At 42.2% G+C, this 24,990-nt stretch overlaps 1 protein-coding gene across 4 annotated transcripts in view; it reads right to left on the bottom strand.

Moving 5' to 3' along the window:
* GPR156 (G protein-coupled receptor 156) overlaps positions 1 to 24,990 on the bottom strand; it is an 89,598-nt gene that overhangs the window by 5,344 nt on the left and 59,264 nt on the right. For 3 of the 4 annotated variants that reach the window (XM_057546098.1, XM_057546099.1, XM_057546101.1), the window contains 6 exons: positions 18,988 to 19,123; positions 18,658 to 18,768; positions 13,689 to 13,814; positions 12,591 to 12,686; positions 9,014 to 9,250; positions 1,945 to 2,103 (listed from right to left, as the gene is read on the bottom strand). In XM_057546098.1, the coding sequence (XP_057402081.1) occupies positions 1,945 to 2,103; positions 9,014 to 9,250; positions 12,591 to 12,686; positions 13,689 to 13,814; positions 18,658 to 18,768; positions 18,988 to 19,123 (865 nt within the window). The remainder of the gene's footprint in view (positions 1 to 1,944; positions 2,104 to 9,013; positions 9,251 to 12,590; positions 12,687 to 13,688; positions 13,815 to 18,657; positions 18,769 to 18,987; positions 19,124 to 24,990) is intronic. The other variant, XM_057546100.1, reaches the window with a different exon arrangement.

Genomic DNA, 24,990 nt, shown 5'->3' with positions numbered 1-24,990 from the left:
ATCCACAGGCATGTTTCGTCAGGTGCAGGCCACAGGGAGAAATGGAATCTCCCCTTCTTTCTGTGTTTCAAGGAAGAAAAGTAATAGGTGCGTTTCCTCTGCTGCAGAGCGTAGAAGGGAGGTTCTTCAAGCTCTGGGAAGGTTCTACCTGCTGGCCTCCACACAGCCTGGGATGTCAGGGACGGATGCTGCCCCAAACAGCCTTTGGGGACCACTGCCATGGGGAAAGGGAGGCAAGAAAGAGAAGATGGACTGCCCAGATGGTGAGAACGTAGGAGGAGGACACCAGGGCGGCAGAGGGGCTGCAGAGGAGGGAAATGCAGCCGAGAAGCTGGGGTTACGGAGATTCTTGTGTTCATCCACTGGGCAGTGGTGGAGCTGGGGATTCAGACACCAGAAACTCTCTAGGCCTGCCGCAGGGCTCTGGGATGGGCTGCTGGTTCTCAGGCCTGCTCTGGGAAAGGTGTTCCAGGTGTGGGGTGTCGGGGACAGGAGTCCAGCGTTTTACTACCTAAGCATCTGCTCCCTATTAGGGCCCTGCCTCTGCAGACTCAAGGCATCTTTTTGGTAGAGTGGATTCAGTCACTGCGTGGGAAACAGGGTAGCATGGCAGGAGTACAAAAAGAACGTCACAAATTACCATAAGGCTAAAGAGTCAGGCCACTTGGCTGTTCCAACATTAGCTGATTGTGAATGAAAACCATCCTGGGTGTTCTCACCAAGTTTCTGGCCTTCTGTTTAGCTGAAAAAAAAATGTTTCTTTGAAGACTTCAGGGAGTATCAATGGCAATGCTACTCCCTTGCCAGGTGGGAAGAAATCTGGCTCTGAAAAAAGGTCCTGAATGCTTGATAAATAGTAAAGAAATGGACAAGTATTACTCTGATGGATAAAAAAGGTCCAGAACCAAGGGAATGGTGCGAGGGACTGAGGGTGCCTGGGGAGCTGAATCCCTTCATTGGTTATGTTTCTTAGGTCCCCATCACACCATCCTTTCGCACAGGGACTATTGGTACCCGGTGTCAGTCCAATACGAAAAAGCATAATTTCCCATATAGCACCTACTCAGGTATGTTCTCTACTAAAAAAAAATATGGAATATAATTTAGTTAGTGTGAAAAAACTGGCTAATTCCTCTGGGCCCCATGCCTCCTCTCTGAGGCAGTGCAGCCTCAAGCTTTCCCATGTGCTTTCTTCAAGCCCACATCACTCTGCCCAGTTCTGGGAGAGGTGCCAAATCTGGCTGAAGAACAGAAGAAAGAGGACTGCGGGCTCCCTTGTCCCTGCCTTGGCGCTACTGTGATATTCAGAGGCTCTATTCATCCTTCCTCGCCATCTTTAGACACCTCTTAATTTTCTGGGTTGGTAGGATGATTGAGGTTTCTAGTTAGCACCTGGAAAAGACAGTAAGGAGCCGCATAGGATCTTGAAAACAAGGGCACTACTCTATGTAAAGAAAGAATGTATCATACAGCAGAAGCTAGCATCCACTACTCCTCAGGGCCTTTACAAGGTCGGAGAGTCTTTTCCGACCACTCTAAATTAGGTTCCCTTGTCCTCACCACTCTTTCTTCCCACTCTGATTTTTCCCTTCATAATTCTTATCACCATTTATAACTATATGGCTACTTGATCAGTATCTATTTGCTCCACTACACTGTGAGCTCCATGAAGGTAGGGACTCTGTTTGTTTTGTTTGTCAGCACTTAGCACAGTGCCTGGCACACATCTGTCCAATGAATGAATGAAGTGGGTGGGTGAGGGTCAGCAATGGGAGGGGCACTGGGGAAACGTTGAGGTTTTGCCTGCTGCTAAGGGAGACCAGAATGGCTAGGAATTGGGGAAATGGGAGGAGGAGAAAGAATGTTAGCAATGAGGCATATGGGGCCCACCAATGCATGACTGGACTTCTTTATAGAGAATCCAGCAGGCAGGGTCTCGCTTACTTCTGTGAGGAGTCTCTCCATGGAGTTTTTCTCTCCTCTAACATGGCAACTCTGTTCCTCACCATACTGGGTGTGCAAGCTTTTGCTAGGAGTGCTGAAATATTTGGCCATGCGTCTGATTGTTTGGTTTTCCTCTTCAAATGCCTTCCATTGCTTCAGCTGTTGGATAAAAGAACACATGTTATTTATTTAATTACACACCCATAAACACATTCTCTCACTCTTTCTCAAAAACACCAAGGAATGACAGTGTCATAGATAAATGCACAAACTATTCTCTCCTCAAAATGTACTTTACTCTGGAAAGTTCAGACAGCAATGACAGAAGGTTTAGAGAATGTAAAGGTTATATCATTTAAAAAATGCCAGAGGAAGATGACAGGTTGATGAAACAGAACAATTGGCTGGACCCATCTACAAACCCACTGCTGGACTGGTCAAAGAAAACCAGAGCTGAGGTGGACTTCTAGAGCCACGTTCTCAAGCCAGAGTTTAGGAGCTATAACAGGGTTAAGCAATCTAAACACTGTATGTTTCAAATGAAGCTGGTTTTAGTTGTATGCAGCAGTTCTTAATTATTCTCATGTGTTGAGCGACGGTGTGCTTACTGCTATTGAAAACCCAGTTCCTTCTAGAGGACTTTTTAAAAAAAATTTAATTTATTTTTTTTATACAGCAGGGTCCTATTAGTTATCTATTTTATACAAATTAGTGTAAACATGTCAATCCCAATCTCCCAATTCATCCCCCCACCACCACCCCCCACCCCAACCCCTGCCTTCCCCGCTTGGTGTCCATACGTTTGTTCCTTCTAGAGGACTTCTAACCCAAGTCAGTGATCAAGGCTCAGAGAAACAGAAAACCACAAATGTCAATAAAAATCAATAAAAATGATAGAACATCAGGTCTGCGATCTGTCTTTTTCCCTTGACAAATGAGGAAAGACTCAGAAGGAGGATGATTTGTCTAGGTCCACATGGCTACTGGGCAGCAGAGTCACAGCTGTAACGAGGGCACTGCGCCACGCTGCACGTCCTCAACACAGCTGAGGAAGAGAGACTGTCAACGGTGAGGGTCTGAGGGAACGTTTTTCAGGAGATACTGGCTTTGAGAACCAGTCCATGGATGCACGGGCTGGTTTAGTTTAACAGGGATGGGACTGAACAGAGAACATTCACAAACAGGGGCACGCTCCTGGGCCTGGGGGACACTGTCTCCTCCTGGCGAATGCCAGGGACGTGATGCCAGGGGAGGCCACCGTGCTGGAGGCGTCTCCTGTTCCCTTAGGGATTCTCATGATTAAGAGCCCTAGTGATGGACGCTGGGCACTCTGGGACCTTAGTTCTAGAAACGATGCTGAGATACCTGTGGGGAACCTCACAGGGATCCTGGGATGTCTGTGCTCGCTCATCAAACATTTACTGAGCTCTGACTCTGGAAGGTAACCTGAATTTGGTAAATCTCAGATAGGATGCTAAAACCTGCCTTCAATTTCAATACCACATTCTGCCCAAGTCCTCTTGGGTCCTCTGTTAACTCGGCATGAGTCCTTCATGGTACCAGGAGTCTGTGTGACCTGTGCTGGGTCGGGCCAGGAACCTGCCCTGTCAGATGCCCTTCTTGAAGGCCCCCTCCCCAGGGTGCTGTCCTCTCAACACCCTGCTCAGGAGCTACTGGAGCCCAGCACTACGGGGTCACCGTACGGCCATGGGTGGATGGCGCTGACCGCCAGCGCTGCTCTCCTAGCACTGGCCCTAGCAGTGCTGCACGATCTCTGTGCCTCCTCAGGGCCCCCTCATTTCCCTAGCAGCACAGCTTTTCCTTTCTCTCCCCACAGCACCTCCAGACCAAGCCCTCCCTGCAGAGCTGCTGGAGGAACTGCTCAACATTGGTGTAAGGGCACTTCCAAGGCTTTTGGTCTGTCTCACCCTAAGCTGGCTGGGTGGAGCCAGGGTGGCCCTTGACTAAAGCCCCCTGCCCCTCCAACCCCCTCCCCCTTAATTCCCCATTTGTGAAGGTCCTGGTCCTTAAGACTTGACTCTTCAGGATTTCTGGAATATGGCTAGAAATGACCCTTAGTTCATAATTTCAGGACCTCCCCACGGCCCTTCCTTCAGAAGGACAGGGAGTCTTGTTTTCTCAGTATCTGGGTATGTGCGTGTAGCAGGCAGAAAATGGCCCCCCAAAGACGCTTCCCTCCCAATCCAAGAACTTGTAAATATGTTACCTTACATGGCAGAAGGAATTCTGCATATGTTGAGTTTAAAACTGTGAGATGGGGAGATTATTCTGGATCATCGAGGTGGGCCCAATGTAATCACAAGAGTCCCTATAAGAGGGAGGCAGGACGGGAGATGTGACAATGGAAAGAGAGGTCAGAAAGAGAGACTTGAAGATGCTGTGCTGCTGGCCCTGAACATGGAAGAAGGAGCCGTGGATCGAAGAAAATGCAGGAAAATGCATGGAAACAGATTCTGCCCCAAAGCCTCCGGAAGCAAGGCAGACCTACTAACAACTTGATTTCAGCCAAATAAGACCCATGTTAGATCTCTGACCTCCAGAACTATAAGACATTAAATGTGTATTGTTTTAAGGCACTCTGTTTGTGGGAATTTGTTACAGCAGCAATAGGAAACCAAACAGTGGGATTAAATCTCGGGTCTTTAATGGGGTGCACCGGGGTCCTTCAGAAGTTCACCCCATGTGCCTCTCTCACCTCCAGCCACTCTCCCCTTGTTTCAATTTGTGCTTCGAAAAGAGCAAAGACTCGTGGTGTTCCAAACACCTTCTCTTCTCTCTCATACCTCTCTGCCTCTGTCAGAGGGCTTCCCCCGTCAGAAATGCCACCCATGCCCTTCCCCAGTCTGCGCTGTGAACATTTCTTACTCCTCATTCAAGGTGGGCCCAAGCACCTCATTTTCTGAGACGGTGTCACCGAGTTCCCAGACAGGCTGGGGTACCCCTTCCTTGACATCGTGTAACATCCTCAAACACTTAACACAAGTGTTATAAATCCTTTCACGTCAGCTCCCAACTAGACCTCGAGTGAGGCCGTGTGTTTAACTGCCTGTTCCCAACAGTTAATATTTGCATGGACAGATACACGGACAAATGAAGGAAGCTTTCCTTTAAAAACCTCATCTGTCTGGTAAGGGTGCTGAGACATTTACAGAGGACTATAAGGCAGAGTAGAAAGTCGTGAGTACCTTCCTGGAGGAGCAGATGAAACACTGCGGGTTTAGAGGATAAAATAACGTCCTATCTCAGGACCCACCTGCCTCTCAGAGGTGGAGGGAGGGGAGGGGGTGTGTGGGAGGATGGGTCACATCTAAGTCACAAAAGCAGAGGCTGGCTCACTACGGGTGATGACCTCAGCGTCTGGCCTAAACACTTAGGCATTCCCTGAGGGCCTGTGGAGAATGCTACTTAGTCCACTTAGCTCTTCAGTCACATCGTCCATTTCACCCAGCTTTCTGGCACTGCCTACCTGCCCTTGAGGTGTCTGTGCCTTTGCTTTCATAAATCCCTCCCATCACCGTCCAGTCTGAAGGCTCAGTAGCAAGAAAGAAGCCTGCCTCCCTGCTCCCTTCCCTCTCCTTGTGGCTCTCCTCACACACTTCTCCAAATTTGCTCAGCTGTCCTACCAGTCTCTGGTCTCACAGGGAGAATCTTTCTTCAACCAAAGGCCACAGAGTCAGAGGGGAAAATCAATTCAGGGGCACACAAAAAACCTGAAAAACCTCAGTTACTTTTATATTTTGAAAAACAATTTACCTCCTACACCTAAAATACAATTGACTATAAAATATATTTTTTTGTTTCAGATCATGGTCAGTTCAAGAGGAGGAAAAGCATGAGAGAGAAAATAGAAAAGATACAGTATGAGAAAGGAGGCTCAAGACAGCTAGGAAGACTGAGATAGAGAGAAGGAAAGAGAAAGGCCAAAAGAGTCCATCTGCCCAGTTCCAGTACCCCAGCCCCAATAATTCCATTTCCACTCCCACTTCACAAACCAAGTGCCTGTTCTTAGTTCAAACCCGGAAGACAGATTCCAAGATGAACTTCATCTTGCATTTTTATGTCTGTGTATAAGATGGAAGTGCACCTAAATATCACTATGGTCCCAGGTCCTGAGGATTTAAACACGGAGGAAAGTGGAAATCTTGTGTCTGAGGCTTAGGATACAAGAGGGACAGAGGCGAGTGTGGAGAGAGGAAACCTAAGTAGGGCCGCATCAGGGAGTTTACTGATTCACTCACTTTTCAGATGGAGGCCTTGTGTTAGATCAGGAAAGCTTTCTTCTAATAGTTCCTTGGTGATTACTTCTGCTCTAAATTATCTTGTTCTCTTTCAGAGACTCCTATTAGCTTTAAATCATATCCCTAGACCTGCTCTCCATATTTTCTAGTCTCTCATTTTTTTCCTGTGTCCTTGTTTTCTGTTTTCTTAAATTAACCCACTAATTCAGTATTTTGCCATGTCCAGCTGCCTATTCAATGCTTCTATTGGCGTTTTAAATTTAACACAATCTTTTTCATCCTTATTCAGTATTTCATGATCTAAGATTATGTCCTTTTCATGATGGTTTGCTTTAGTCAAAGAGGGGCAATAACCTTTGAATCCTATTGATAAGACTAATCAGATACCTTCTAAAAACCTTCTATTTTACTTCAGAGGAAGGTAGCTTCTCTAAATCTTCAGAAATTTGTGGTCCTTTTATTGTGAACTGCAGAATCTCTTCATAGATCCTTTCCCCCTGAATTCATAGTCTTACGTGGGGAGAGCTATAGTTTCCTGGTACAGTAAATACATTCTCTTGGCTTTTCCCTCATCATCACAAGATGGCTGCCATAACGTCAAGCATCAAAAACATTCAAGGTAGGAAGAAAGTAGAAGAGGCGATGCCAGCCACCCCCATAGCTTTTTTTAGGAAAGCAAAAGCTTTCTCAGAAGCCTCCCAGAAAACCCTTGGTGTTCAAAACTGTGTTACATGGGTTACACCTAGCTATAAGGGAGGCCGGCAAAGCAAGTGTTTGGCTCTTTCAGACTATATAGTAGAAATGATCAAGGAACAAAGGGTTTGGCAATGGGTGGATGGGTTACCAATCAACAGTGTTGGCCCCAGGGCCTAAGGAGTGGGCTTCCCAAAAGTCTCTTCTCCACTCTCTTTTACCCATCTCCCAGGGAGGAACAGCCCTGGCATTTCATAGCCCTTTTCTGCTACATCCCAGACAAATAAGACTCAGCTCTCAAAGGCTTCCTTCAATCCAGTTCTTAAAACATTAAGATTCAGCAAAAATTCCTCTAGTTTTTGGCTCAGAGGCAATGCCCATCCTTGATTTTTAGTGCTGCTGCTACAGGTTTTTCCATATTTGTTCATCCTCTTGAGTATTTTAATGAGAATTTATGAAAGGGAAAAAGAGTAAAGGGCCTCTGCCTGTGTCATACTATCGTGCTCCAAAGTGCACTCTTCACTTTTATAAATACACTGCCACCCTCCATCAGGCAACACTTTAATTACCGGTTAGCTCCCTCAGGGAGAAGTCATACATGGTCAATTGGTAACTGCACTGGGAATAAGGATAGGGTAGTGAGGGTGTCGTGGGATGAGGGAAGCCTCCGGAGGAAGAAAAAGAGAACTAGAAGGGACACAAAACTAGTGCTTAATGCCAAGCTCATTAACTTGGATGTATGTGGCTCAGTGGTACCCTGGGGCATAACGTGAATAATTTAACATCACTTTCCTTTCAGACCTTATGGATTCCTTCACCTTTCTCTCTGACTCCCTATCTTTCTGTTTGCTGTCTGGATATTTCTCCTTCTATCTTCCTCCCTTGTTTGATTTTTTCTTAATCCTCATAATAAGAAATACATTTTATTTTATTTTATTTTTTTAACATCTTTATTGGAGTATAATTGCTTTACATTGTTGTGTTAGTTTCTGCTTTGTAACAAAGTGAATCAGCTGTATGTATACATATATCCCCACATCCCCTCCTTCTTGAGTCTCCCTCCCACCCTTCCTATCCCACCTCTCTAGGTGGTCACAAAGCACGGAGCTGATCTCCCTGTGCTATGCAGCTGCTTCCCACTAGCTATCTATTTTACATTTGGTAGTGTATATATGTCCATGCCACTCTCTCACTTCGTCTCAGCTTACCCTTCCCCCTCCCCGTATCCTCAAGTCCATTCTCTAAGTCGGCGTCTTTATTCCTGTCCTGCCCCTAGGTTCTTCAGAACCTTTTTTTTTTTTTTTAGATTCCATATATATGTGTTAGCATATGGTATTTGTTTTTCTCTTTCTGACTTACTTCACTCTGTATGACAGACTCTAGGTCCATCCACCTCACTACAAATAACTCAATTTCGTTTCTTTTTATGGCTGAGTACTATCCCATTGTATATATGTCCCACATCTTCTTTATCCATTCATCTGTCAATGGACACTTAGGTTGCTTCCATGTCCCGGCTACTGTAGATAGTGCTGCAATGAACATTGTGGTACATGACTCTTTTTGAATGATGGTTAAGAAATACATTTTAAATTTAGTTTTTATTTTTTCCTTATTGTAAAAAGAAAAGGAAGGTTCTACATTTTCCTCTTTTTATTCAAAAGAAAGAAAAGGCATTTTAAATTTCATAAAGACCCAAATGCACTTTTCTCTGAATGTGCAATTGCAAACAGGAAAGAAGGAAAGGTTCCTCGCTGCCAGGCTAGTACAAGAAATGACGTTATCAGGATGCAGGGGGGACCGGGGATGCATGGAGCGGACTGGAGGGTGGGTAGAAAAGCAGGTCTGTGAGGCAGCCACCCGGGCGGAAGCGGTGCCACTACTTGGCTACTCTGCTCAGCGCTCCTTGCCGACCGGGAGCAGAGTGGCTCCTTCAGGACAGCGAGGCGGGAAGAACAGAGGAAGCCAGCTCACTAGGAACCCCACCTTCCTTCTGACTCTCTAATCAGTGGCACCCCAAAGTCTCAGTAGGAAACAAAGTGAACAGTTTATCACACCCAGCAAAGTCTCTGGAATGACGGGGTGGACTGGTCCTCCAAGTTCTCCCTAGAGCATACCTGGGGAATGAAGATGAAGCAGTTGATTGTGGTTGTGCAAACAAAGATACCTCCAGACGTGAGTCCAAAGACCAGGTTGGGCCAGGAGTGCAAGTATCTGGTGACCACAAAAAGAAGCCCAGCAGCCAGCACCACGAGGTTGACCCCAACCATGATGGTTAAAGACTGATTCACGGGAGGAGAGCTGACATGGTCAGTCAAGCCAGCCAGGTAGGCCCCATAGAGCAGCAGCAGGCCCTGGAGACAAAGAAGAGAAGAACCGGAGGCTCAGAGAAGTGAAATAGCAGGCTTGGGGTCAAAGAGCAGTAGGGTTGGGACCAATTTCCTCACCTGTAAAATAGGGATAATAATAGCTACCTTAAAGGGTTGCTATGAGGAGGATTTACTAAGATAGCACTTGGGACTACCCTTAGGGTGGTCCCCTTACACCTCATGTATGCGTAATAAATTTCATCTTCCTCTCCTCTGAGAATTAGTTTATCGGAGGTCAGCAAGTCAGCCATCAGAGAGGACTCTGCCAGGATGAGGCACAGGATGGGATGATACACGCAGGTAGGAGCCCGACAGAAAGGGCTGCCGGGCACTGGGAGGGCAAGGGGTGCACCACGCTGCTGGTGGTGAGGGCTTCCGCATCCACTGTGTGCTTCTGCAATGCGTGGAGCTGAGGGGCATGCAGAAGCTGAAATAGCCCTGTGGTCCCCTTGTCAAGCCATGTGCCACGGCAGGGGAAGCACCGGAGGAAGGGGCTCTTTTTTCTAATGTTCCCAAAGGCACCATCTGCTTGCCAAGCCCTGCACCTGCAAGACTGCATCTGCCCACAAGGGATGCCTTTTTCTAACTCACACAAAGGATCTCTATAGGCTAGCAGCAGCTCTGTGCCAGTGGGTGTTTATGGGAGACGAAGAGTGAAAAAAGAAGAGAACAAAGGCAGGCCGGGACCTGGACAGGACCGTGGGACAGGCACAGGCAGCAAAGGCCTCATCTATACCCTTCACCCTCTTTGTGACATTCCCTGCCCCGCCCCCCAGAACCCAGGGCCCTATTCTTTCCTCTTTGTCATGAATGTAAACCTGCTCTCAGATTTCTCATTTGCACTACACAGAAAATGGCTCACAGCCTCTCCTAGAAGGAGCTACATTTAAACAGAAATCAAAGCTTTAATCAATAATACATAATATATAGATTCAACATATGTTCGCTTGATTCAGGGCAAAGCTCTGTGCTGGGGTAGGTGTAGGGCAGGAAGCGGTGTTGCCAAGTGGAAGTCATGGTTCTGGCTTTTAAGAAGCTCAATCTGGTTGGGAGATTTAAGGCAAGCACATAAATATCAATGTTTTATGACACACAATATGAAGCTGCCACAGGGGATGAGGTGGGGTGGGAACTACAGGGATTCAGAGGGAGAACTAATAATAAAAGTAAGGTCAGGTATCAGCAGGGTACCTGCCAGTGACCCTGAAATCACACAATCTGACCAACTCCATCTGCAGGGATGGCCCTTAAGACAACTGTTTGGAGGACTGGCTGTGCCTACAGTGAAGGAGTAAGCCCAGCAGAGATGTTGTCTGGGTGCCCCGAATGCTCAGTGTCCCAAATGGGGCCAAACGTGGCCGCCCTGAGATCTTCAATGACTAGAGGACATACAAGTCAGCAGGCCAGTGGGAGTGGGGCCTGACTTTTGGATAATTAAGGCCATCAGGTGGCATTTGGCAGAGTTAGATCATTAGTAATTTAATCAAAGGCGAATAAAATTAATTCTATGATTCTGAAATGTTCAAATCTGATTCTATTAAAATGCTTTAACTCCATTAAAATTCTTTCCAAAAGGGAATCAGGTATGAATAAAGCATCTATACATGCATGATTCGTGTCTGAGTGAATCACATCTGATATTTGTGTGTCATTCGCCCTCACTGCTGAGAAGCGTGGGGTGGCGGTCCGGGGACTTAATGCGCAGATTTGGGGTCCTCCTCAGGAGCTGCCCGTCGAACAGGGAGCCCATGGGGGCCTGGCTCAGTCACCTTCCTGATGCTCAGCACTCTTTCCCCTTTTTCTTTCTTTGTCCTATAGAAAGATATTGCAGTGAAATAAAATGGAAATGGGATTATATAAAAGGCAATGGAGAAAATAAATCAAGTTGACTTGCAGAGGGAGTTGCTATGGGGGAAGTGCTGAGTTTCTGTGCCGGGAAGGACGTGCTCTTCTACAGGGGCTCGAAGAATGGGAAAGGCACTGTGCTTTCAGAACTGTCTGGGGGCAGGGGTGGGCAATGGAAGATGAATAATAAAAGCATCTAACATGTATTTAGCTCTTACTATGGGCCAGGAGTGAATGAAAACTCAACATGCATTAATCCTTTCAAAACTCAGAACCCTTCTGAGAGGATGTTATCATCATCCCCATTTCACGTATGAGGGAATCGAAGCTCAGGGAGGTCAAATGAGGTTCAGAGTCAGCTAGGAAGCGGCTGAGTCATTATTCAAACCCTGTTCTGTCATATTTTGAAACTCATTTTCTTAACCACTAGTAAGAAACTAGAGATAAAAAGCTATTCACTTCCTACCATTTTCTCTTAAAAATATTTCTATCAAAGTAATACATGCACATGGTTAAAAAGCAACATTTCCCTGTCCCAGCCCTGCCCATCCTCAGGCCTATTTCTCAGAAGCAACCACTTGAACACTTTCCTAGTGGTGAAGTGAGTGAAGTTTACCTTTAGAGGCCATCTATTTCTACAAGACCTCCTTTTCCTCTGCCAGCAATCAATCAACCAGGCCCCTCTCTCCTAATACTCAACAGGCAGCCTCCTGCCATGCAGGGCTCGCCTGTTTGTTGAAACAGACCTGCCCTATGCCGCTCCCCTCCTCCCCTGCCCCAAGCCAGATTCTCTGTCCCTCCAAGCTGAAAACCAGCTAACAGGATAGTTGGTTCTCCTTTAGTGCCCTGTATAGTATCCTGTACCCTCTGGAAATAATATCCTCCTTTTGCCATCTAACAGAGATAAATGAGTTGAATGATGGGAGATTCAGGGCAGTATGGGAGATACTTTGAGGCAGCTGGAACCACTCAAAGGACACTATGGATGTTGCCATTTGTCTTAGGGCCAGCCAGGCTTCCAATCAGAGCAAGAAAGTTAGGCAAGTGGAAGGCAGCAGGTTACCTTGACACAAATCTTGAAGAAAGACCCAAGAGGAGTAATAAGGGCACTTAAGAGAATAGGTTAAGCTGGCTAGAATGTCTCCTTATAATTCCCCTTGAAGGTAGCTGGGGAGAAAACTGGTATTGCCAAATCAATGAAAAAACCAGACCAAGAAGTGGGAGAAACAGTGGGTGAATTCCACATGATTTGGGGGAGGACTCAATGAGGCAGTCCAAAGATTTGGAAACGTGACCCTCAAAACAAATAAAGAGCACAGAAATAATAAGGGTCACGGCTTTGAGATGTATGCATCGATAGAGGTCTCTTCTGATTTCAATACTCTTTGCAGAAATCACCTCATTAATTCCTATAATTCCTCTTTATATCCATTTTGTTGGTAACAGAGAGATAGTATCCCCAGGAGATGAAGTTACCAACCTTGCATCCCCAAACGAGAGCAATCCAGACATCAGAGTACCGGGAAGCACAGAAGTGTGTGCTAGTCAGAGAGCAGGACACGTCTCTCCCTGTCACCTAGAAGGGACACAGAGTCAGGACTGAGGGCACCCACAGTTACCAGGAACACACATACACAGCAGATCTTTGTAAACATTCTAGATTGTGAAATCCTCTATAGCATATAATTTCTCCCTTAATATGTAAAAACTGTAACATTTAGGTGACTCCATTAGAATCTAAATGAGAGTAACCATGAGTTGGAGGAAAAAACGACAAAGTTGGGCTGACATGTGGATTCTTGGTGCCAGCAGGGCTTACCCCTGTTATGTGCTTTGCTACCACAGTGATTCAAATTAGTGCATCAGCAAAATTACAAATTATTTCACATCCTCTTTCTGCTATTTGTTAACAGTTGAAACCTTCAATATTGAATCTGCACTGTCAAGATTCCGCTGTATTCCTCAGCTCCTTTGTCAGGCTGGAGATATAATGCTTCCTATTAATTGAACACTATATACTGGGCACAGTTGAGTCCTTTACCTGCATTGTTTCCCTTAATCTTCACCACAGCCCTATGAAATAGGTACTATTATTATCTCCATTTTACCTATGAGGAAATAGAGACTTAGATAGGTTAAATAACTTTCCCAAGGCTGGTAAGTGGTAGAGCTGGGATTTGAATTGGGGTTGACTGACTCCAAAGAACACCTCAAAATACTACCTTTACCTTTCAACAGTTAGGGTAAAGAAGCTCTCTGTAGCTGAAAACTCTCATTATTGATAAGGTGGAAGCAGAGATAACTGCCAGGCAGATCTCTGTTTGCTGACATCTCAGCGGTTGCTGCTGGAAAACACTTGGGGCGGGAGGAGCAGTGGGAGCGGAGCAGACCCTGCAGACAAGGGGCAGGTGTTCATGGTGCCCACAGCTCCTGACTCGCCATCCTCTTTGGGTCATTTATCTTCTCGTTGGGAGGATGTCCACACAGTGAATGCTACTGGGAGAATGATCCCCGTGTACCCACAGAAGCCAGTCCCTCCGGTTCAGGAACTAGATTCTCCAGGGATTGGGCCCCTCACCGTCATACTGACACTGAGAATCTGGAGGCACTGGATGGGATCAGTCAGCACCCACGTCACGAGCAGGATCACATCTGCTATCACCAGGGCTGCCACCAACCCCAGTAGCTGCAGGTCTTTGATTATCTGCAAAAGAGTCAAGGTCATAACTTTCCTTTGCTCTCTGGCTATACAACACAGGGGCTAGAGTGTCCTATGTGCTCTGAGATAAAGGCTCCAGGGTTAACCTTCCAAAGGGGCTTCAAATCCAGCCATCAAAGATGAAACAGACACTAAACACAGGCAGTGATTTCTATGTCCATATCATCATGAGCACCATTCAACATTTTCATTTGTTTGTCCTTTCCATATCCTGCCTTTTCCCACAAAGGATTCAAGGGATATTATAAAATAAATACACTATTATTTCTATATGTTTATATAGCACATAGAGAGACGTGGAAATTTTTACATAAAACTATTAACAACCATTAACCTGGAGGGTCAGATTGAGAGATGATGGTGGTGGAGGAGAGATTACTAGCATTTTCTTTAAACATATGTGAAGCATTTGACTTAATACAAAGAGAATGTGTTATTTTTGTGGTTACAAAAATAAAATTTAAAAAATGTATGCAGCAACAGGATGAAAAATATTAAGGAAAGAGACAATAAGGAGAATTATGATGAATGCTCAGGTGAGGAGAGCACATACCATTCAAGAATTGGGGCAGAAACATGGGTCTGCATTTTTGATAACCAATGAAAAGAAGGAAGCACAACTAGTTACATGATTCATGGTGTTTGTAAGATAAAAACAAATCAGTTGCTGAACCAAAATGCTCCAAACCAGTGATAAGGAGAAAATCTTCAAATCAACCAGCAAAAAATGACACAGCATGTATAGAGGAACAAAGATAAGGAAGACATCAGATTTCTCATGAGATATAAGGACAAGTGAGAAAACAGTAGAGGGAAATCTTCAACTAAAGAAAATAAAATATCAACCTAGAATCTTATATCCAGAAAAAATATCTTTCAAAAATAAAGGTGAAATAAGGACTTTTTCAGATGAACAAAAGCCAAAAGAATTCAGCATTAGCACACTTGCATGAGAATGTTAGATATCCTTGAAGTAAAAGGAAAATAATACCAGATGAATATAGGGATCTATACGAGAAAATTAAGAGCTCTGGAAATGTTAACTTCATAGAAAAATACATGATTGACATTTACTATTTAAATATCTTTAAAACATAACTGATTGTTTAAACAAAAATTAATAACAATTGTGTGGGGCTTGTAACATATGTAAAAGTAAAAACAACACAAAGATTGGAGAGTGGGGAACTGGAAGCACACTATTGTAAATGAAATACTTATGCCCTAAGTAAATGCCAATTATATAATTATACACAAACTCTTCCAGAAATTGAATTGGAGGGAATACTTCCCAATTCATTCTACAAGGCTGCCATTACCCTGTTAGAAAACCAGAAAAAGATTTTATAAGAAAAGAAAGCTGCAGAGCAACATACCTTAAGAACATGAACACAAACATTATAAACAAAATTTTATGAAAATGAATCCAACAATGTAAGAGGGTAATACATAATGACCAAGTGGAGTTTGTTTCAGGAATGCAAGGTTGGTTTGAGATCCTAAAATCATTTAATGTAATTCACCATATGAGCAAGCTAGAAATGAAAAATCATACGATTAACAGATACAGAAAACACATTTGACAAAACCCAACATTAATTCTTTATAGAAACTCAGTAAAATAGGAATAGAAGGGAACTTCCCCAATTAGATAAAGGGCATCTATGATAAAACTACAGCTAACATCATTCTTAGTTTTGACTAAGATAGGATGTTTTCCCCATATGATCAAGAACAACTCAAGGATGTCTGCTCTCAGCACTTCTATTGAACACTGTACTGGTGTTTCTAGCCAGTGCCATCATACAAGATTGAAAAGAAAATTTCTTTTACAGAAGATATGAATCTATATAGAAAATCTGATGGAATCTGCACAAAAGCTACTAGAACTAATAAGTAGTTTTGCAAGATTGCAGCATGTAAGATCAGCTTACAAAAATCAATTGTATTTCTATATATTAGCAACAAAAAATTGGAAAGTGAAATAAAAAACAGTAACATGTATAATAGCATAAAAAATAAAATACTTAGGAATAAATCTGATAAAAGATATGAAAAACCTCCACTGAAAACTACAAAAAAATTGCTGAGAGAAATTAGAAAAGACCTAAATATATGAAGAATTATACTGTGTTCATGGGTTAAAAGACACAACGTTGTTAAGAAATCAGTTCTCCACAATTTGATCTACAGATTCAACACAACCTCAATCAAAATCTCAGCAAAAAATTCGCAGAAATTGGTAAACTGATTAAAAAATTCATATGGAAATTCAAAGGACCTAGATTAGCCAAAACAACACTGAAAGAGAAAAACTAATACTCTTTGACTCAAGATTTAACATAGGACTTCCCTGGTGGCACAGTGGTTAAGAATCCGCCTGCCAATGCAGGGGACACGGGTTTGAGCCCTGGTCTAGGAAGATCCCACATGCCACAGAGCAACTAAGCCCGTGCGCCACAACTACTGAGCCCACGTGCCACAACTACTGAAGCCCATGCACCTAGATCCTGTGCTCTGCAACAAGAGAACCCACTGCAATGAGAAGCCCACGCACCACAATGAAGAGATACCCCGCTTGCCACAACTACAGAAAGCCCGTGCACAGCAATGAAGACCCAACACAGCCAAAAATAAATTAAAAAAAAAAAAAGATTTAACATAAAGCTACAGTAATATGGTATTGGTGTCAAAATAAACAATGACATCAATGAAACAGATTCAACAAAGGTGCAAAGGTAATTCAGTGAAGAAAGGACACTCTTTTCAACAAATGGTGCCAGAACAATTGGATATCCATATATAAAAAATGAACTTCAATCCACAGATCACATCATATTTCAAAATTAACTCAAAATAAATCATAGACCTAAATGTAAAAACAAAAACTCTTAAAACATCTAGAAGTAAACAAAGGAGAAAAACTTTTGGGGCCTTGGGTTAGGCAAAAGTTTCTTAGATCTGATACCAAAAACATGATCCATTAAAGAACAAAGTAGTAAATTGGACTTCATCAGAATTAGAAACATCTTCTTTTTGAAAGACATTCTTAAGTGAATGAAAAGTCACAAACTGGAAGAAAATCTTTATTTGATAAAGGACTGTATCTGGAATATAAAAAGAACCCTCAAAATGCAATAATAAGAAAACAAACAACTAAATTAAAAAATAGGTGAGAGATTTGAGCAGATACTTCACCAAAGAAGTTATATGGATGGCAAATAAGCATATAAAAAGATGCTCAACACTGCATCAGGGAAATGCAAATTAAAACACAATGAGAATCTACCATACACACCTATTAGAATGACCAACGTGAAAATGACCAACCAAGTCTAATGTTGGGAAGGATGTGGAGGAAAGGGACTCAAACACTGTTGGTGGGAATGTAAAATGGTACAACCACTTTGGAAAACAGTCATGCAATTTCTTTAGAATTTAAACATATACCTACTATATGATCCAATCATTCTACGCTTAGGTTTTTAACCAAGAGAAATGAAAGCATATGTCTACACAAAGACTCGTACACAAACATTCACAGCAGTTTTATTTTTAATAGCCCCAAACTGGAAACAAACCCAAACATCCATTAATAGGTGAATGTATAAACCAACTGTAGTTACATCTACACATTGGAAAATTACTTAGCAATAATAAGAAAAGAACCATTGATGCAAGTAACAACATGGATGAATCTCAAAATAATTATGCCAAGTAAAAGAAAGATAAAAAATACATACTATATAATTCCATTTATATAAAATTCTGGAAAATGCAAACTAATCTATAGTAACAGAAAGCAGGTCAATGGTTGCCTGGGGACAGGGACAGGGGATGTAAGAATTGGACAGGAGAAGGAGATGACAAGGGTGCATGAGGAAACTTGTAGATTATATCCCACATTTCACAGTGTATACATATGTCAAAACATATCAAACAGTAAATATGTGCAGTTCATTGGATGTCAATTATACCTCAATAAAGCTATTTTTAAAAAAAGGAATTAGTGTTCTAGAGGGAAGAATGAACTTACTGTCCTTTAGGCAAACTTTGTCATATGTTTAGTTACTCACAGTGGAGCTTTTGATAAATATTCACCACAATTTAATAATGTTTGCTAAAAAAAAAAAAAGTCTCGTCAGTCCAGAGAAGTAAACTCCAACTGAGTAATATGTTGTGTCTGGGCAGGGCCTACATAGACAAAGGGTTTGATGATCAGGCTTTGAGGTGTGGGCAGCTCTATCAGGAAACCTGATAAAATGGGGGAATGTGGTTAGGATGACACCTGATGTCAGGCACATGTAGGTGGTCTGGCTGCCACATAGCTTCTAGGGTTGATTCTGTCTGCTGAAATGGGTATGCTCTTCCTTGCTCACTGCTCCAGGCTCATCCTTCTTAGTGCAGAGAATGGCCTTCTTAAATGGAAAAGAATTGGGCTCCAAAGAGGGAAATAACTGCTTATCTGCTATAGCTTCTCTGTAATCACTCTCCCTCTGTCCACTTTCAGCTCACACCTGTGCCAAGCAACAGCCTCTCTGGACATCTTGCTCTCCCCCAAACTGGTGCCAGGTATGGACCAGCTCACACATCCCCCGGAGCAGTACCAGGGCCTGGCGTGCATATGAAGCAAAACCTTTGTTTAAAGGCCTATATCCCAATAGCACTGACACAGGCCATGTGACTCCAAGGTTTGAAGTAAGGAGCAGGAACTTCAGATCATCATAAAAGGGCCAGACCCAGTAATCTGGCACAAGTTTCTCTAGCTTTCAATCAATAGTAGAGCTGCTGTCTGTGATCAAGCACTGTGTACTTGTTGCCTACTCACCACTCTCTTGTCTGGAACCCTCTGGGTAAACACCTTGTAGAGTCGCCAGCTCTTTCCCAGAATGGGGCCAAACACAAGGGAGGTCCCAATGCACAACATGGACAGTCTTACCTACAGGTGGAAAGGGACAGAAGCAAGAGGCATGAGAGAAACCTTTGTGGTTCTCCACACATTCTGATCTGTAAAGCCTTAGTCCACAGAGGACCTGGGGCAGAAAGTGGACCTCACTGACTCAGCGTTCCAGGGATTGCCTCTGAAAGTGCCCACAGCAAGGATAAATGTAACCACCACCCGCATCATATTCAAGACAAAATTGAAGACTTCACCTACCTGAATGAGAGTTTCCATTGAGCTTCCTGCTAAAGCACCTTGATGGTGAATCCCAAAGAGGTAAGCGCTACTGTAAGTCATACAACTGCCCAATAAGGTCACAATGTTCAGATTGGGACTAGACATCTTCACAATCCTATAGGAAACCAGGAAGAAAGACACCTACAGTCATGACATTTGCCCTGGGAGTGGACCAGAATAATCTTCAATGCAGCCTCAGAGTAAAAGGCCATAGGGAAGAAACCACTTTACAAATCTGTGAAAAATTTAAATAAAATTTTTTAAAAATTAAATAAATATGACTTATTTAAATTTATTTTCACAAAGAACTAAATTCTGGTATTTCTTGCTTGTATAACTCCAAGTCTTTTAAAAGAAGGTCACCTCCTAAAAACAGGTGGTATCAGAGAAGAGTTAGGATTTTTCCATGAAGTTTATGGTTGCTAAGAGACTGCTCTATGCAGCCTAGTGAATAAATAACTAGCAGGTAGATACCTAAAGAGATACAGTTTGGAGCCTTTAAAAATGAGCTATAAGGTAAACTACTATTTGAAAAAACCAGACAAATATACCACAAAAAAAGAAAATTACAGGCCAATATCACTAATAAACATAGATGCAAAAATCCTCAACAAAACACTAGCAAATTGAATCCATCAATACTTTAAAAGGATCATACACCATGATCAAGTGGGATTTATCCCAGGGATGCAAGGATTTTTCAATATCCACAAATCCATCAGTGTGATACACCACACCAACAAACTGGAGAATCAAAACCATAATACGATCATCTTAATAGATGCAGAAAAAGCTTTTGATAAAATTCAACAGCCATTTATGATAAAAACTCTCCGGAAAGTGGGCATAGAGGGAACCTACTTCAACATAATAAAGGCCATATATGACAAACCCACAGCTAACATCATACTCAAGGGTGAAAAGCTGAAAGCATTTCCTCTAAGATCAGACAAGGATGGCCACTCTCACCACTTTTATTCAACATACTTTTGGAAGTCCTAGCCACAGCAATCAGAGAAGAAAAAGAAATAAAAGGAATCCAAGTTGGAAAAGAAGAAATAAAACTGTCACTGCTTGCAGATGACATGTTACTCTACCTAGAAAATCCTAAAGATACTATCAGAAAACTACTAGAGTTCATCAATGATTTTGGTAAAGTTGCAGGATACAGAATTAATACACAGAAATCTATTACATTTCTATACACTAACAATGAAAGATAAGAAAGAAAAATTAAGGAAACAATCCCATTTACCATTGCATCAAAAAGAGTAAAATATCTAGGAGTAAACCTACCTAAGGAGGCAAAAGACATGTACTCCAAAAACTATAAGACACTGATGAAAGAAATCAAAGATGACACAAACAGATAGAAAGATATACCATGTTCTTGGACTGGCAGAATCAATACTGTCAAAATGACTATACTACCCAAGGCAATCTACAGATTTAATGCAATCCCTATCAAATTACCAATGGCATTTTTCACAGAACTAGAAAAAATTTTTTTTAATTTGTATGGAAACACAAAAGACCCTGAATAGCCAAAGCAATCTCAAGAAAGAAAAATGGAGCTGCAGGAATCAGGCTCCCTGACTTTAGACCATACTACAAAGCTATGGTCCTCAAGACAGTATGATACTGGCACAAAAACAGAAATATAGATCAATGAGACAGGAGAGAAAGCCCAGAAATAAACCCACACACATATGGTCAATTAATGACATGACAGAGGAGGCAAGAATATACAATGGAGTAAAGACAGTCTCTTCAATGGGTGATGCTAGGAAAACTGGACAGCTACTTGAAAATGAATGAAATTAGAACATTCTCTAACACCATACACAAAAATAAACTCAAATTGGATTAAAGACCTAAATGTAAAACTGAATACCATAAAACTCCTCAAGGAAAACATAGAACACTCTTTGACTTAAATCACAGCAATATCTTTTTGCATCCGTCTCCTAGAGTAATGGAAATAAAAAGAAAAATAAACAAATGGGATCTAATTAAACTTAAATGGTTTTTCACAACACAGGAAACCATAAACAAAACAAAAAAGACAACCTACAGAATGGGAGGAAATATTTGCAAATGATGTGACCAACAAGGGATTAATCCCCAAACTATACAAATACCTCATACAGCTCAATAACAACAACAACAACAAAAAAAACAAACAACCCAATCAAAAAATGGGCAGAAGATCTAAATAGACATTTCTCCAGAGAAGACATACAGATGGCCAAAAGGCACATGAAAAGATGCTCAACATCGCTAATTATTAGAGAAATGCAAATCAAAACTATAATGAGGTATCACCTCACACCAGTCAGAACGGCTATCATCAAAAAGTCTACAAATAATAAATGCTGGAGAGGGTATGGAGAAAAAGGAACCCTCCTACAGTTGGTGAGAATGTAAATTGATACAGCCACTATGGAGAACAGTATGGAGGTTCCTTAAAAAACTAAAAATAGAGCTACCATATGATCCTGCAATCCCACTCCTGGGCATATATCTGGAGAAAACCATAATTTGAAAAGACACATGCACCCCAGTGCTCACTGCAGCACTACTTACAATAGCCAGGACATGGAAGCAACCTAAATTTCCATTGGCAGGTGAATGGATAAAGAAGATGTGGTATGTATATATGATGGAATGTTAGTCAGCCATAAAAAAGAATGAAATAATGCCATTTGCAGCAACATGGCTGGACCTAGATTATCATACTAAGTGAAGTAAACCAGGCAGGGAAAGACAAATATCATATGATATCACTTATATGTGGAATCCAATTAAAAATGATGCAAACAAACTTATACACAAAACAGAAATAGACCCACAGACATAGAAAACCAACTTATGGTTACCAAAAGGGAAAGGTGGGGAGGGATGAATTAGGAGTTTGGGATTAGCATATACACGCTACTATATATAAAACAGATAACCAACAAGGACCTACTGTATAGCATAGAGATCTATACTCAATATTTTGTGATAACCTATAAGGGAAAAGAATCTGAAAAAGAATATACATAATACATATATTAATATATACATGTATGTATAACTGAATCACTTTGCTGTATACCTGAAACTAACACAACATTGTAAATCAACTATACTTCAATAAAAAAATAAAATTAAAAAATAAAATAAAATGAGCTGTAAGGTAAACTACTTTTTGACAAAAGTTTGGGGAATTTTTCATCCACTATTTACTTTATTTGACATGTAAATTGTTTTCCTCTCTCTGTTTGACCAAGAGAGGAAGAGAAAGCAGGGATTGAAAGCAGGAAATTTGGGAAGGGTTGTTTCTTGAGTGATTTTTAAATGAGGTTATAGAGCACTTTGAAGATTATAGGGAAATGTGGACAATCACGGTCTGACACAAATCCTGGGCACCAGTGGAGGCTTGGGACAAGGTAGAAATGTGTGAATTGGCTAACCTAAGGGGAAAAGCAGGTTTACATTGGACTGTGATTGATAACAATTAAGAAATAAAAATAACTAGTAACAGTTAAGATGTAACTGTACTTAAGAGTTTTAGTCTAGTGTATTCTGCATAAATGCAATATTTATACAACTAGTCATTTGGTAATTATACTTATATGTTTATTTTTTTCTTAAACTCACGTAAATTTTCTTTTATTAATTAATTAATTAATTTATTAATTATGGCTGCATTGGGTCTTTGTTGCTACGCGCGAGCTTTCTCTAGTTGCGGCGAGTGGGGGCTACTCTTCATTGCGGTGTGTGGGCTTCTCATCGCGGTGGCTTCTCTTGTTGCGGAGCACGGGCTCTAGGCGTGTGGGCTTCAGTAGTTGTGGCACACGAGCTCAGTAGTTGTGGCTCATGGGCTCTAGAGCGCAGGCTCAGTAGTTGTGGCGCACGAGCTTAGTTGTTCCACGGGATCTAAGGGAAGACGTGGGATCTTCCTGGACCAGGGCTCGAACCCGTGTCCCCTGCACGGGCAGGCTGAATCTTAACCACTGCGCCACCAGGGAAGTTCCCTATATGTTTATTTTTAAATAGTAACAAAGGGGGAAAGCATTCTTATCTATGTACCTGGATTACCTGGCTGACCACCTTAAAGGCCAGAGCGAAGGCAAAACCAGCTACTTAGTACAGCCTACTTTAAAGACAGGCAACGTACCTAGGAGGCATTAAACAAACAGTTTGGCAGTGCTGGACTTAGAACCATCACAACCACCATCGGCCCAGCTTGATTACTTCATAACCGGCAACATAATTACATCCACACATACAAGAACACAAAACCTCTGCCTGTGACTTAGGCCCCAAGTACGGTCACCGTAGGCCAATGAGTCCAGTTGAGCCTTACCTAGTCTTGGAGCAAAAATCTTGATTTTCTTCTCTTCCTCTAAAAGTGAGAACAACTTTCATGTATTCGCCTTGTAAAATGGGGATAATAATAATACACGCTTCCCTCCTCCCCAAACCAAAGAGTTGTGAGGATTCAAAGAGGCAATGTAGCCAAGTGTGTGGCACAGGGCCCAGCATGCAGTAAGCATGTTGCCAACATAGCTGATGATACTGTTAACCTCATCTTCCAGGCTTTAGAAACCTGGGAATCATCTTTTCCCTCTTCCTTTTCCTTCTCCACCTCTTTCTTTATCTCCTCTACCCAATCAATTGCCAATTTCTTTCACTTGTTATTTCAAAATCTCTCTGAGCTATCCCTCACTCTCCATTCCTCTTACCACATTTATCCAGGATACAGTCATGTTAGGAGAAATGGAACTGGAGTCGGGTATGAGATGGGAATCCTGGCTCAGCCAATCACAGCTGTGTGACTTTCATCGCCTCATTTAACTAGTCTAGGTTCCTGCCTCCTCATTTGTGAAATGAAGATAATATCTTCTTTTGTATCCACCCACAGGGTACTGTGAAGATCAAATGAGGTGTGTGCTAAAACTCTTTGAATACTCTAAGGCGATGCAAAAATGTTAATCTTTAGATTTTTTGGTGTAAGCTTCAGCTCTCTGTAACACCAGTTTTTCCCTGTCCTAATACATCTTGCGCATTACCTTCACATTTATTTTCTTAAAATACCACCTTCATCACTTAGCAAGAGAGCTATATGTATAAAGAACAATTTTCTGTTGTTTACCTTAAGTCTCCTGTATCCCCATTTAAGATTTCGCCCTATCCTACCTACCCACTTCTTCCCCCAGGCTTGCTTCCTCAGTCATCATGTCTTCAAAGTGTGGGCTTAGAGTAATCCTTCCTAGTTTCTTTGCCTCTTCCCATAAGAAGGGGGAATATGTGCTGAATATTGACTACCAAAATAACAATGATTATCAGCAGCTTCGCAAAGCATTTGTTAAGAAAAGTATACATTAGAGAGACCAGTGCTGACACTGATTTAGAAAAGAGGGCACTGCTCACCGGGACTGGCCACTCAGTGCAGTCAGAAGCTTGGGTAAAACCACTGGGTGGGATCCTGAAGGACTAAGCACTGAGGCTGTTCTTCCCCATGGCCTCTCACAAGCTCCTAGGCATCAGCCATGAATATGTGATCATGAGGTTCTCACCAAGCAAATGCCCAGGTTTCACAGCCACACGTCTGTGTTGCCTAGATCACTGATGGGTAGGTTTCTTTCTCAACTCCTCTCTGGACCATTTTATTTGAACACCACTGTACAATCAGGTCTCCTTTGTGTAATTCAGTACTGCATGAATCCTGATTTAGAATTCCTCCCCCTCCTGATTTAGTTAGGAGGAACTCAATTTAGTTTTTTAAAAAAACAAAATATACATTACATAGTCTTCACATCTCAGAAGTTGATGCAAGTTAATTTTCAAATGGACATGTTATGGACTTATATATGTATGTTTTGATATTTTTCCTAAACAATGATACTGAAAACTTGTCTCAGAAAAAAAATGAATAGAAGATGATTTACCTATTGTGTTTGGCCAAGTTAACACCTGTGAAGTCACTGAAAG

This window comes from Balaenoptera acutorostrata, chromosome 4 (genome assembly GCF_949987535.1).
Source record: "Balaenoptera acutorostrata chromosome 4, mBalAcu1.1, whole genome shotgun sequence".
Lineage (NCBI taxonomy): Eukaryota > Metazoa > Chordata > Mammalia > Artiodactyla > Balaenopteridae > Balaenoptera > Balaenoptera acutorostrata.
Note: the sequence above shows the minus strand (reverse complement) of the source record. Positions and strands in the feature narration are given on the sequence as shown.